This window comes from Cucurbita maxima, unplaced genomic scaffold, assembly GCF_002738345.1.
Source record: "Cucurbita maxima cultivar Rimu unplaced genomic scaffold, Cmax_1.0 Cma_Scf00001, whole genome shotgun sequence".
In the NCBI taxonomy this organism is placed as follows: domain Eukaryota; kingdom Viridiplantae; phylum Streptophyta; class Magnoliopsida; order Cucurbitales; family Cucurbitaceae; genus Cucurbita; species Cucurbita maxima.
Window position 1 is genome coordinate 8,713,128 of NW_019272017.1, and position 11,038 is coordinate 8,724,165.

General features: G+C 36.2%; 3 protein-coding genes across 6 annotated transcripts in view; 1 reads left to right on the top strand and 2 right to left on the bottom strand.

Annotated features, from left to right (window-relative positions):
• The first annotated feature begins 1,847 nt into the window (after positions 1–1,847).
• Positions 1,848–5,687, top strand: LOC111469619 (proline-rich receptor-like protein kinase PERK13). Its single transcript, XM_023114988.1, has 8 exons — positions 1,848–3,432; positions 3,532–3,999; positions 4,089–4,175; positions 4,286–4,356; positions 4,449–4,525; positions 4,618–4,765; positions 4,920–5,081; positions 5,174–5,687. The coding sequence occupies exons 1-8, from the start codon at positions 2,382–2,384 to the stop codon at positions 5,474–5,476; spliced, it is 2,367 nt and encodes a 788-aa protein (XP_022970756.1). The 5' UTR covers positions 1,848–2,381; the 3' UTR covers positions 5,477–5,687.
• On the bottom strand, positions 5,654–8,663 carry LOC111470150 (transcription factor ABORTED MICROSPORES). Of its 2 annotated transcripts, XM_023115774.1 has the most exons (9): positions 8,414–8,663; positions 8,082–8,251; positions 7,827–8,006; positions 7,645–7,726; positions 7,489–7,557; positions 6,831–7,391; positions 6,516–6,743; positions 6,217–6,393; positions 5,654–6,081 (listed from the first exon to the last, which is right to left on the bottom strand). In XM_023115774.1, the coding sequence occupies exons 2-9, from the start codon at positions 8,180–8,182 to the stop codon at positions 5,998–6,000; spliced, it is 1,482 nt and encodes a 493-aa protein (XP_022971542.1). In that variant the 5' UTR covers positions 8,183–8,251; positions 8,414–8,663; the 3' UTR covers positions 5,654–5,997. The 2 variants fall into 2 exon arrangements, with proteins under 2 accessions (XP_022971542.1, XP_022971461.1); XM_023115693.1 differs by having other exon boundaries at positions 8,082–8,663.
• Positions 8,664–10,758: 2,095 nt separating this feature from the next.
• The window catches only part of LOC111470841, a 1,786-nt gene continuing 1,506 nt past the window's right edge, over positions 10,759–11,038 (bottom strand). For 2 of the 3 annotated variants that reach the window (XM_023116524.1, XM_023116593.1), the window contains exon 2: positions 10,759–10,969. The gene's annotated coding sequence lies outside the window, so the exon portion shown is untranslated. The remainder of the gene's footprint in view (positions 10,970–11,038) is intronic. The other variant, XR_002715149.1, reaches the window with a different exon arrangement.

An 11,038-nucleotide genomic window follows, 5' to 3' on the forward strand; every position in this document is an offset into this window, starting at 1 on the left:
CAGAAATAAGGTAAATTACAAATAATAAGGAAATAGCGATAAAAGCAAAGAATAATAAATGAATACAATATATTTGCATTCAATAAAAGAGCAAATATGGTAACCCGTAATGTAAGTCAAATATCTAGATATTTACCTTATAATGAATGGTCAACTATCCTTAACAGGCAGGTGGAATGGACGGGAAGACGAGGAAAGGAGGCGAAGCCGCGTAATTGTAAGGTATTAAATTAATACCCACATCACAATTTGTATTAAAAGAATTACCATATTTTTCTTATTATTAGAGAAGAAATTTGATTAAATATTGAACCGATCCCTTAGATCCTATATAGGTTGTAGAAGGGAACGAAACATTTTCACATAAAAAATCGTGAGGCTGACACTTATAATGTATAGGCTCAATATGTCCGGTGGGTTTGAGCCACCAAACTTAGATTGATTTTTTTATTGGAAATACATGTATTGACCATTAGAGATTGACTCAGAGCCCTCAAAGGATGAAAAAGATTGAATTTTTAATTAAAGGTGGTTAATCCTGTTTTAGACTACAAAATTAAAAATACTAAACCCTCTTAATTAACTGCTAATGGAGTTGCTTAATATTTCAAGAAACTCAACTCCACAAAGGAAAACGTCGTCGTTTGATTTCCCACTATTTTTGACGGCCTCTCCGTTTTGACCAATTGCACAAAGTTACCGCCCTTTGAATTGTCCATGTTTGATATCGACGTGTCGGAACAAAATGCTGCCTGGCTGGAATACTTGTCGGAAAAAAAAACAAATTAAATTCTTTTAATTAAAAAAATATCCATACATCAATATTTTACTTTTACTTTTTATTCGAACGTATTTTTTAAAATTAAAAAAAAATTAAAATTTATTTTTGTCATGAAATTTGATTAAAAATTCAAATATTTACTTAAAAACACCCCGAAAAATAAACACGATTTATAAAACAAAAATTAAGAAACTAAATGGTTAATCAGAGATTTTGTTTTAATTTTTATTCATAATTTTAAAAGTTTTAATATGAATTTTTATAGTTCGATTCGATTTCACTTACCATCTCTAAATTGTGCTCTATTCACTCAAAAGAATGAATTTTGTCGTTTATAAATGCAGAATTACATTAAAAAAAGAAAAAAGCCAATATAAATATAATAATTTATGTTATAGACTTAGAATATGTATAAATTATATGATATTGCAATATATAAATGTTATATTTTTAAATGTGTTCTTCATAAATTAATTAAACAATAATTAAGATTCAGCTGATACCTATAATGATTTATTTAGATGATTTTATAAATATATTACATAGCTATTTATATGTTTATGTTTTAAGACGTTGCTTAAATAATAATAAACATTGCCAATTAACACAGTAACTTAAGTAATAATTAATTAAATAAATAATACTCCAATTTGTTGTGAAATTTGATTAATAAAAAAAAAGTAAAATTTAATTTAAAATTAATAGATTTTAAAGTTATTTTAGGGAGTTTTAGATATTAATTTATTTAATGTATAAAAACTTAGTAATAATTAATTAAATAAAAACTTCCATGAAATTTTTTTTTATATAATAATGTTATATAATAATGTTAAACGAAGACGCTATCGTCTATGTGAAATTTATTTAAAAGTTGATTTAGCGGAGTTTTAAATATCATTAAAACTTTTTTTTTATTAATTTAGTAAAAAGAAAAAAAAATGTAAAAACAAAATTGTGGGGTGGACGGTGGACGGCGCTGTGAAGGAGAAGCGGCGAAGGCTATTTTAAATTTGGCGGTAAACCGAATTGTAAGGAATTAAACCACGGCGCCATTTCTCACTCTTCAACTTCGACAACTCAATCGCACACAAACACCGTCCGATTGTAACCGTCTCCCATAATTATCCAAATTCCGTCTCTGTTATAACCCAAAAACCTGAAAATTTTGATCCGCAGAAATTTTGGAGCTCAATTGACGGTTCACATGGCGCCTTTCAGGTTCTGATTGTTTCTCCAAGAGTTGGGAAAAGTGGTCTGTTCTTCCCCAGGTTCTGCTCATTCCTTTTCTCAATCCCTCTTGTTTTCTTTTGAATTGTCATATCATTTTCGTTTCCGCAATTGCTGGAATCTCGAAACAACCTTCTTGTTTTCTTCATCCAACCAAAAGATGCTGAGAACAGAAGAGCGGTTTATAGGAAACGAGATAGGGGAAAGAGTTCCAGTGGGATGAAGAATCTGGCCGACTGGTTTTGAAATTTGAATTTGAATTTGAATTTGAAACTCGTATGATAGAACCCTAGAAAATAGCAGAGCATTGCAGGAGGAAGAGGAAGAGGAAGAGGAAGAGGAAGAGGAGGAGGATTGCGACGGAAGATAAATAATGCCGCCTTCTTCAAACAATACTTCAAACGATACTTCAAACGATACTTCTCCTCCTACATCGGATTTTGTTTCAAATTCAAGTTTGCCGCCCGAAGCTCCGGATTCTTCTTCTTATTCTCCGCCGCCGCAATCAAATGACTTTACAACGTTCCCACTTAATGAAGCCGATGCTCCTGACTCGTCGTTTGTGTCATCGTCAATTGAAGCTCCACCTGCCGACCACGAAGGTTCACCATCTTCCTCACCGTCAGCTTCTCCGGAACCTGAAAGGACATCGCTGGCCCCTACTATCGCCTCCAATTTAATTGCATTCGACGAGAGTCCGCCACCGCCTAAAGTTTCTGCTTCACCACCGCCGTCTCCCCAGCCTCCTCCACCGCCGCCTCATCCACCACCACCACCTTCACCAACGCCTTCACCTCCGCCTCCACAACTGCCTCCAGAACAGTCGGATGACGTTATCGTCGTCGATCCTCCACCTGCCCCTGTTCCGACCAAGAAAAAATCTTCGGAATATCGAGGAAGTCCACCTTCTCCAATATCTGAGAATGATTCCCCTGATGTGGCCAATGAAAGCGCCAATCGGGGTTCTAAAAAAGCCAAGGAGCCTCCGCCATCTGAATCAACGGATCCTCTTCCTTCACCAGAAAGTCCGGACGTGATTCCTTCACCAGAAAGTCCGGACGTGATTCCTTCACCAGATGCAAACTCGGCGAAGAGGAAACGAGCTCCGAGTCCACCTCCAGAAACAATTTCTCCCGCACCAGAGGATAACATTCCTTCACCTCCCATAGTCACATCCGCTCGCGCTCCAAACAACTCACCTCCTTCCATCGACTCAACGCCCGTGAAATCAACATTGGGGCAGTCCAATGCACCATCGTCTGGTTCAAGTAGTCACACTGATATTGCAGTAGGCGCTGCAGTCATTGGAGTTTTCGTAATCGCTTTGGTTGCTGTGATTTTTGGGTTACTAAGGAAGAAGAAAAGACAGGGAAACATGTATGGGGGCCCCTACACGCCTCCTAATAACTACGGTGCTAAATCGGGTATCAAAGAAATTTGGAATTATTCGAAAGTAGCTTGCTGTTCTTCAATTTACAAATTATGGTTCTGATTTAGATGATGTTAATTTTCTTACATGTTAGATGGAAATTACTATCCACATCAACATATGGGCAACTCTGGCTCTGCTGAAGGCTTCTACACTCAGGTCCCACATACTCCGGTTGGAAATAGCTTTGGGAGTCAAAAAGGAACAGGATCCAGTGGCAGTGGAGCAGACTCAGGTGTGATAAACAGTGCTAAGTTCGTCTTTAGCTATGAGGAATTGATGGAGATTACGTCTGGATTTTCGCGTCAAAACATTCTTGGGGAAGGTGGGTTTGGATGTGTTTACCAGGGTTGGCTTCCGGCAGGGAGGTCAGTGGCTGTGAAGCAACTCAAGGCAGGAAGTGGACAGGGGGAGAGGGAATTCAAGGCGGAAGTTGAGATTATCAGTCGTGTTCATCATCGGCATTTGGTGTCTTTAGTGGGCTACTGCGTCTCTGAGAATCATAGATTGCTCATCTATGATTTTGTTCCCAATAAGACTCTTGAGCATCATCTCCATGGCGGTATGTGGAACCTATCCTTAAGCTCCACCATCACTTTAAAATAGCTTCACCTGGTGTTGATGTTTAAAATATTTGATTTCTCCTGGCAGGTAATGGAGTACCCGTGTTGGATTGGTCCAAAAGACTCAAAATCGCTTTAGGAGCTGCAAAGGGTTTGGCATATCTTCATGAAGATTGTGAGTACATATCTCTAAATTCAAAAAGCTTTACTGAATTGAACTGTTCCAATGTTACTGAGACCACATACTCTGTTAACTCCCCATCTCCTTTTATGCTCTTTTCATAGGCCATCCCAGAATTATTCACAGAGACATCAAGTCAGCAAACATTTTGCTGGATGATGCTTTTGACGCACAGGTACGTCCAGAGTAACTCTTTTCTTATAATTTTGATAGCTTCCCGTTTCTACAGTCTCGGATTCCGATTTCGTTGGACAACTTCGAACACAGGTTGCAGATTTTGGACTTGCAAAACTGACAAACGATACAAACACCCACGTTTCGACTCGTGTCATGGGGACATTTGGGTGGGTTAACTCGGACATATTCTCATCGGATGACAATTCTTTGAGGCGTGTCTTTCCTAATAATTTATCGTTTGTATTTCAATGGCTTGCAGGTACATGGCCCCTGAGTACGCATCAAGTGGGAAATTGACAGACAGATCAGATGTGTTCTCGTTTGGGGTTGTGCTTCTTGAGCTTATTACTGGTCGTAAGCCTGTTGATCCCACTCAGCCTTTGGGGGATGAGAGTTTGGTTGAATGGGTATGACAATAAATGAACAAACATTTCAAAATTCTCCTCCATTTTCATTTTTACTTATCGTCAAGCTTTCTGGCATGCTATATGTTGAAGATCTGCCTTCATCTTCTTTGAGATGCACTTGAAGGGATTTAGTAATATTCTATGTTTGTTGCAGGCTCGTCCACTCCTCCTTCACACCCTTGAAACTGGGGTTTTTGACGGATTGATAGATCCACGCCTTGGAAAACAGTATGTGGAAAGTGAAATGTTCAGAATGATCGAAGCAGCAGCTGCCTGCGTTCGTCATTCGGCTCCCAAAAGGCCTCGCATGGTTCAGGTTAACTTAATTCCATTGAAAACTCTGTTTCATTTCATCAACAAGCTTGTTCTTAAATTGTAGTTCTCTTCTAATACTACTTTGTTCAACAGGTGGTGAGATCACTAGATATTGAAACAGACATGTCTGACCTCTCCAATGGTGTCAAATATGGCCAGAGCACCATCTATGATTCTGGACAATACAGTCAAGACATCTCTAAATTCAGGAGAATGGCGCTTGGTGGAGACAGTTCCGAATTCGACATTTACAGTAGCGAATACAGTTCCAGAGAAATGAATGCAAGTGGGGAATCATGGAGATTCGAAAACAACTCAAGCGGTGAATCAGAAACTCGAGCTTTTCACGGACGAACTGGCGCACCACAAAGTCACCCTAGCGGTCGACAATTCTAATATGATGCTGAAACAAGACGTAAATAACGTGCAAAGCTTCTTCCTTTTTTCTTTTCCCCAACATTTTGACTTAGTTTTCTCTTTTTTCATCATAAACTTATACATCCTTCTAGACTAACGAGGTGTGGAATAGTGATTTGGAATTTTACAATTGAGCCCTAACTAGTAAACACCATATAATATAATTGGTTGACCAGTGATATTCTACTTCTGGTTATGCTCTGGTCTTCTATTTATTGCATTTAAACACCATATGTCTACCCATTATATTATACATTCATAGTTTGTGTATTATATTTCGCCCAGTTGGAGTAATAACCAGCAGGGAAGAAGAAGTTAGCAGAACGAAGAAAAAAAAGTTACTTACTTGGCTCATTTTGATGAAATAACAAGTTCCCTAGCTCAAGCTGATTAATGTAACTGGTGCAGGCGATTACACAAACCGACGTTTGGATAATCCATTGCACTTTCTAAGATGTTTACGTCGAGCCCGGGTAATAAATACTTTCCCTTTGTACAGCCTATTTTAATTGTCTCATTTCTCTGCTTGTTAGCTTGATTAGTGAGTCCCTCAGTCTCTTAGGCTGAATGTCATTTTCATTCGCCTATATATGCAATAGAAGAACAGTCAGTAGAAAGAAGTTCTTTTACCTAGAATTTAAGGAAGGCTTTACAAACTTTTAGACTGGTAATCTTTAGTATAAGCTCATAATAGGTATATAAACTCAAAAGAATCTTACCTCAACATGGAAAATGTTCAGGACCATACCCCCAAAGGTGGTAATATTGACATCAACAACCTGCAAGCCCAATGAATCCATAGCCTCTATCGAGCTCACCACACCACCTTGTGTCTGCTTGCAGAATAGCTTGATTAAGAAATCTCTTTCATTAATTTGCATCACTTCCACTTCCACCTAAAAACATTTTAGTAGGGCATACGATTCAGTATTAGTAAGCACTCTTTCCTCTTAATGTTTGATTGGAAGGGTTATTTGGGAAGGAGCTTTAAAGATGAGGTCAAACTTTGAAACTCTACCTCCATAGGCTTCTCCTCACCAAGGATAAACATTGGTTGATCGTTCTGAACAAGAGGCCAATATATTGTGTCATCTTTGTTCTTCTCTGATGGAGAAATCTTCAAGTGTCTGTTCTTTTGACAGTCTTTGTGCTCCAATTGAACAAGTTCATTCTGGAGGTTTTTCACATTCTCTTCCAACTCTCTTATGTAGTTGATAGCATCCACAATGATCGATGCTCTATCCATCTATGGGTATCATCATACCAAAGACAGAAAATTAATAAACATAATCTAAACAAATTCACCATATGCTATTTGATAGTTTGTTTGAACCTTGGATATATTAGGGACTAAGGCGCGTAGCGCGTAGAGACGATCCCTAATCTTGTTTCTTCTCCTCCTCTCTGTGATAAGATTTTTGGATTTGTAAATTTCCTTTCCTTGTCTCCCTCCTCCAGTTTTGGCTTCATCTTTCTGCAAGAACTTTGAATAATCCGAAACCACATCTCTTTGTTGTTCAAGCAAATCTTCCTGGGGCGTTGGCCTCTTGGATTCAGAGGACCTGTAAATTGGTTGGTTGAAGAATCCACGTGAAACCAAACTTGAATAGGAATCAAAGTAGTGATGCTCATTGGAAGGCTTTGAGCCACTGGATGATCCTTCACAGCTAGGAAAGGAGTTGGACTGGGATACTGAAGGAAGAATTTCTAACTTGGATTTGAAATCAAGCAAGGGCTGGGGATCAGGCCAGTCTACTGAATAGTACTTGGTACATGAATCAAGTCTTTTCTCATTTAGGTCAGCGTCCAATTCACTCTCTGTATCAAATTCTTGCTCCAGAGAGATATTACAGTGAGCCATTACAAAGTCTATAACCTCTCTGTCTCTCGGCATCTGAAAGAGATTGCACCCAAAATATGAAGAGAAGTTGTTTTGGTAGCACAAATATAGTCCATGTTCTTACTCGTAGTTCCTAGTTCTTAGTTCTTACATGTTTTGTCGCAAAAAGCTCCACAATGCCAGCAGAAATTGGTATTAGAACACGAGTTCCAGTCAACTCCTGCCAAATAAGATGGCATTGCACAGAAGTTAGTCAAAACCAAGCAACCCCCAAAAAGGAAGGAAAAAAAAAAAAGAAGAAACCCACATGTGAAAAGCTTGAAGTAGAAGAAACTTCAGCACTAGTAAGCCACATGGGTTGGTTCGAAACCAAAACATCTCCATGAACCCTGCGATAAAACACGAATTTGAAGAAATTTTCCCAGCAGTTCTTCCATAATCATCTTAGTCTAGAAGATTAACGAACAGTTTTAAGTTCTAAGTAGCTACCCAGAGTTCAATGATATAGTAGAAGGGAACTGAGCAAGTGCTTGGCAAGCATTTGTTCTCCTAAAATGTTGAAATCGAGTGTCCTTACAAAGGGTAGCTGGGATTGTCTCACCGGCTTCCCTTTTCCCACCGGCGTCGAAACTTCCACCGCTACAGCAGCAACCTACCCAATCAATGAACCTACAAACAGCAGCCCAGCCGTCCACTAAATCTAAAACACACCATTTTCGATCAAATCAGAGAAGAGTGTAATACCTGGAAGAATCATCCCTCGATCTCCAAACAATGCAATAATCCCAGACTTTGGTTTCCACGAGAGCCCTAAGACACTCCAGAGCTCCCTCAAAGCCTCTCATAATCTCTGATTCTCCTCAACTGAAGTGAGTGTATAAGTTGATGAAGTACAGGAGGAGAAGGGTAACTAACTAACATTTGATTCGGAAAGGGGAAAATCAGAGTCAGTTTTCGAAAACAGAAATCTGATTCTGCTTTAAGAAGAAAGAGAAAAAGAGAGAGAGAGAGTTTTGACTGAGCAGTGAGAAGAGAAACAGAAAACCATGGAATCGAATGGTTGAAATGAAAGGTACCCATAACCATAACTGCTGCCGCTGCTGCTGCTGCTGCTGCTGGTGCAGTTGAGTAGAAAGAGAATGATATTCGATTTAAGGGCGCATAGGGGTTGAGGGAAGGCTTCTGAAAATGGAAAATGAATAGAGTGGATTGGAGTGGACCGTACAATGGTGTGGCGACGATCCTGCCCATTTTCTTCTTCTTCTTGTTCTTGGTAGTATTGATTTTGAAAGAGTACGTACCAACTCTGTGTTTGTGCAGTTGCAGCAAGAGTCGCAGAGAAGCTCAATCATATGTTTGTGTAAAACAAAAGGACAATTACTAACCACTACCCTTTCCAACGGTTCCTTATATACTCAACAACTCATTCCTACCTAATTTAATTCGCCTAAATTAATCAAATTATACTTCATATCAAAAAAAAATATTATAAAAGTTCCAATAATATTCTTTTTAAATATTCTCATTCCATCAAAACCATTAATATTTCATGAATTATATCCAAACTTTTTAACCTAAGTATTTTTAAAACTAGTAAGTATATTTTTTAATTTTTCAAAAATATTATTTTTTTTTTAAATTTAAAATATTAATAAAAGTTTTGAAAATTGTAGAGTATTTTTTAAATACTTTTAAAAGTTTGAAACAAGGTAACTTTTTAGATTTTTTGTTTTCTTTTATAGAATTTAAGGGTGTTATTAAAGCTTTTAAAGTGATGTAATTTTTATTAATTTAGTGATTCAACTAATATAATACCAAAAATCACAAATATTACTTTTAAATAAATACAGCAAATTTGGTGGACATACGACATATATTATTATTATTTTTTTTTGTAAAACTTAAATTCATTTCACGACGTATCATATAACATACACACAATTCATTAATGAGCATTTAATATGAGTACAATATTTCGATTTCGATTGCTCAAATAATGAGATAGTTCAATTAACAAAGAGTTGAATTGATACAAAAAGAAAAAAATACTCACCTGACTAACAAAAATTTGGGGGTCAGGAGAAATTACCCAAAGGTAAAAAATGTAAATACATTTTGAGGAAAGGATGAATATTGGAATTTAATAAAATAAAAAGTTGATAATAAAAAATGGAAACATTAGGTAATAATTTATTATTTCCCTTTTCCACTTACTATTAATCGAAAATTATAAGGGTAAAAAGATTTCTGATATTTTTCTTCCGTACTGCACCTCGCACGTGCGAGGCGAAGGAAGGGACTGGAGCGGCGACTCTAATTTTATTATTGGGCTTGGGCTAAGAGATTCAAATTGGGCCTTTGATCAATCTCTCCGTATCCAAAATTCTTAAGGTAAATGGTCGGGTTGGATTGGGTCGATGGATTTTTTTTACCATTTTGGTTGGTTGGATTGGTGAACTAACCCAATCCGAAAATTTTCACAATCCAACTCAACTCAACCCTCTGTTTTCGAGTTGGATTCGGGTTAGGTTGTAAGTTGTCAAAAAAAAAAAATGTTAGAAGTTTTATTTATCCACAATTTATAGTTATTCGGATACCATCTTAGATAAAATATATTAAAACTTCACCAACAAATCTATCTATAATTATTCACATGTTGTATCCTATTAACATAGTTCAACATTGTCACAAAATTAAAAACAGCTAAATATCCGTTAAAGTAGGAAAAATATCAAGCGAAAATAACATATTAACATAGTTCAACCTTGAAGACAACTAAATACCTTCTTGACAATTACAACTAAATACATCCCCGAGAATTGGTGAGAGTAAGAAAAATATAAAGATAGATCATCAAATTAAATAAACCATAACAATAATTATTTGGAGGATGTTATATATAACAAAAAAAAAAAAACGGTAAAATATTTTAAAATATATATATAAAATAGATCATAAAATTAAATAAATAATAAAAATAATTAGTTTAAAAATGTATATAACAAAAATAAAAATACAGTAAAATGTTTTAATTGCATGTGACAAAAAGAAAATATTAACAAAAAGAAAATGTATTATCTTAGCGATGAACTCTAGCATGCATCTAAGGTATCACACTTGTTAAACTTATTTATACATAAAATTTTTTAATATAATTTATATATTTTTATTTGATTTGTTCAATCCTAACGTTTTATCTACGGATGGAAAGATTCTGTTTAGAATCAGAAAAAATAAACTCAACCCTGAAATGTTAATCCAACCCAACCTAACCCAACCCTTTTAATTTGAGTTGGGTTGGTCCAGGTGTCAGGGTTGGATGTACACACCTACCTTCTTATATAAAAAAAAAATAAAAATAAATGTTATTGGATGAAGTTTAATTAAAGTTCTTCCACCTCCCTCCCTTATTCCCTTGTTCGAATTCGTATTCTCTGGCTTTATTCCAAACCCATTATTTGTTTGGTTACATTAAAACACGGAAGAACAAGAACATCTGTTAATTCAAGACGGCGTAAGCTTGAAGATATGCCACCCAATAGATTTCAATTCATTTACATTTCTACTTGGAATTCAAACGGCGTCACAGATTTGTGATTGAACTGAATGAAGAGCTTGTAATTAGATCGAGAGAGAAAAAAAAAAAAAAAAAAAAAAAAAAAAAAAAAAAAAAAAAAAAAAAAAAAAAAAAAAAAAAAAAA

Bases quoted from the DNA above. Each gene is read 5' to 3' on its own strand.
- LOC111469619 (XM_023114988.1), top strand. From the start codon at position 2,382: ATGCCGCCTTCTTCAAACAATACTTCAAACGATACTTCAAACGATACT. The intron at 4,176-4,285 runs GTGAGTACATAT...CTCTTTTCATAG, and splicing joins GGCATATCTTCATGAAGATT to GCCATCCCAGAATTATTCAC. The intron at 4,766-4,919 runs GTATGACAATAA...TGTTTGTTGCAG, and splicing joins ATGAGAGTTTGGTTGAATGG to GCTCGTCCACTCCTCCTTCA.
- LOC111470150 (XM_023115774.1), bottom strand. From the start codon at position 8,182: ATGAGAGGCTTTGAGGGAGCTCTGGAGTGTCTTAGGGCTCTCGTGGAA. The intron at 6,394-6,515 runs GTAGAGTTTCAA...AAATGTTTTTAG, and splicing joins GTGAGGAGAAGCCTATGGAG to GTGGAAGTGGAAGTGATGCA. The intron at 6,082-6,216 runs GTAAGATTCTTT...TTGCATATATAG, and splicing joins TGAACATTTTCCATGTTGAG to GCGAATGAAAATGACATTCA.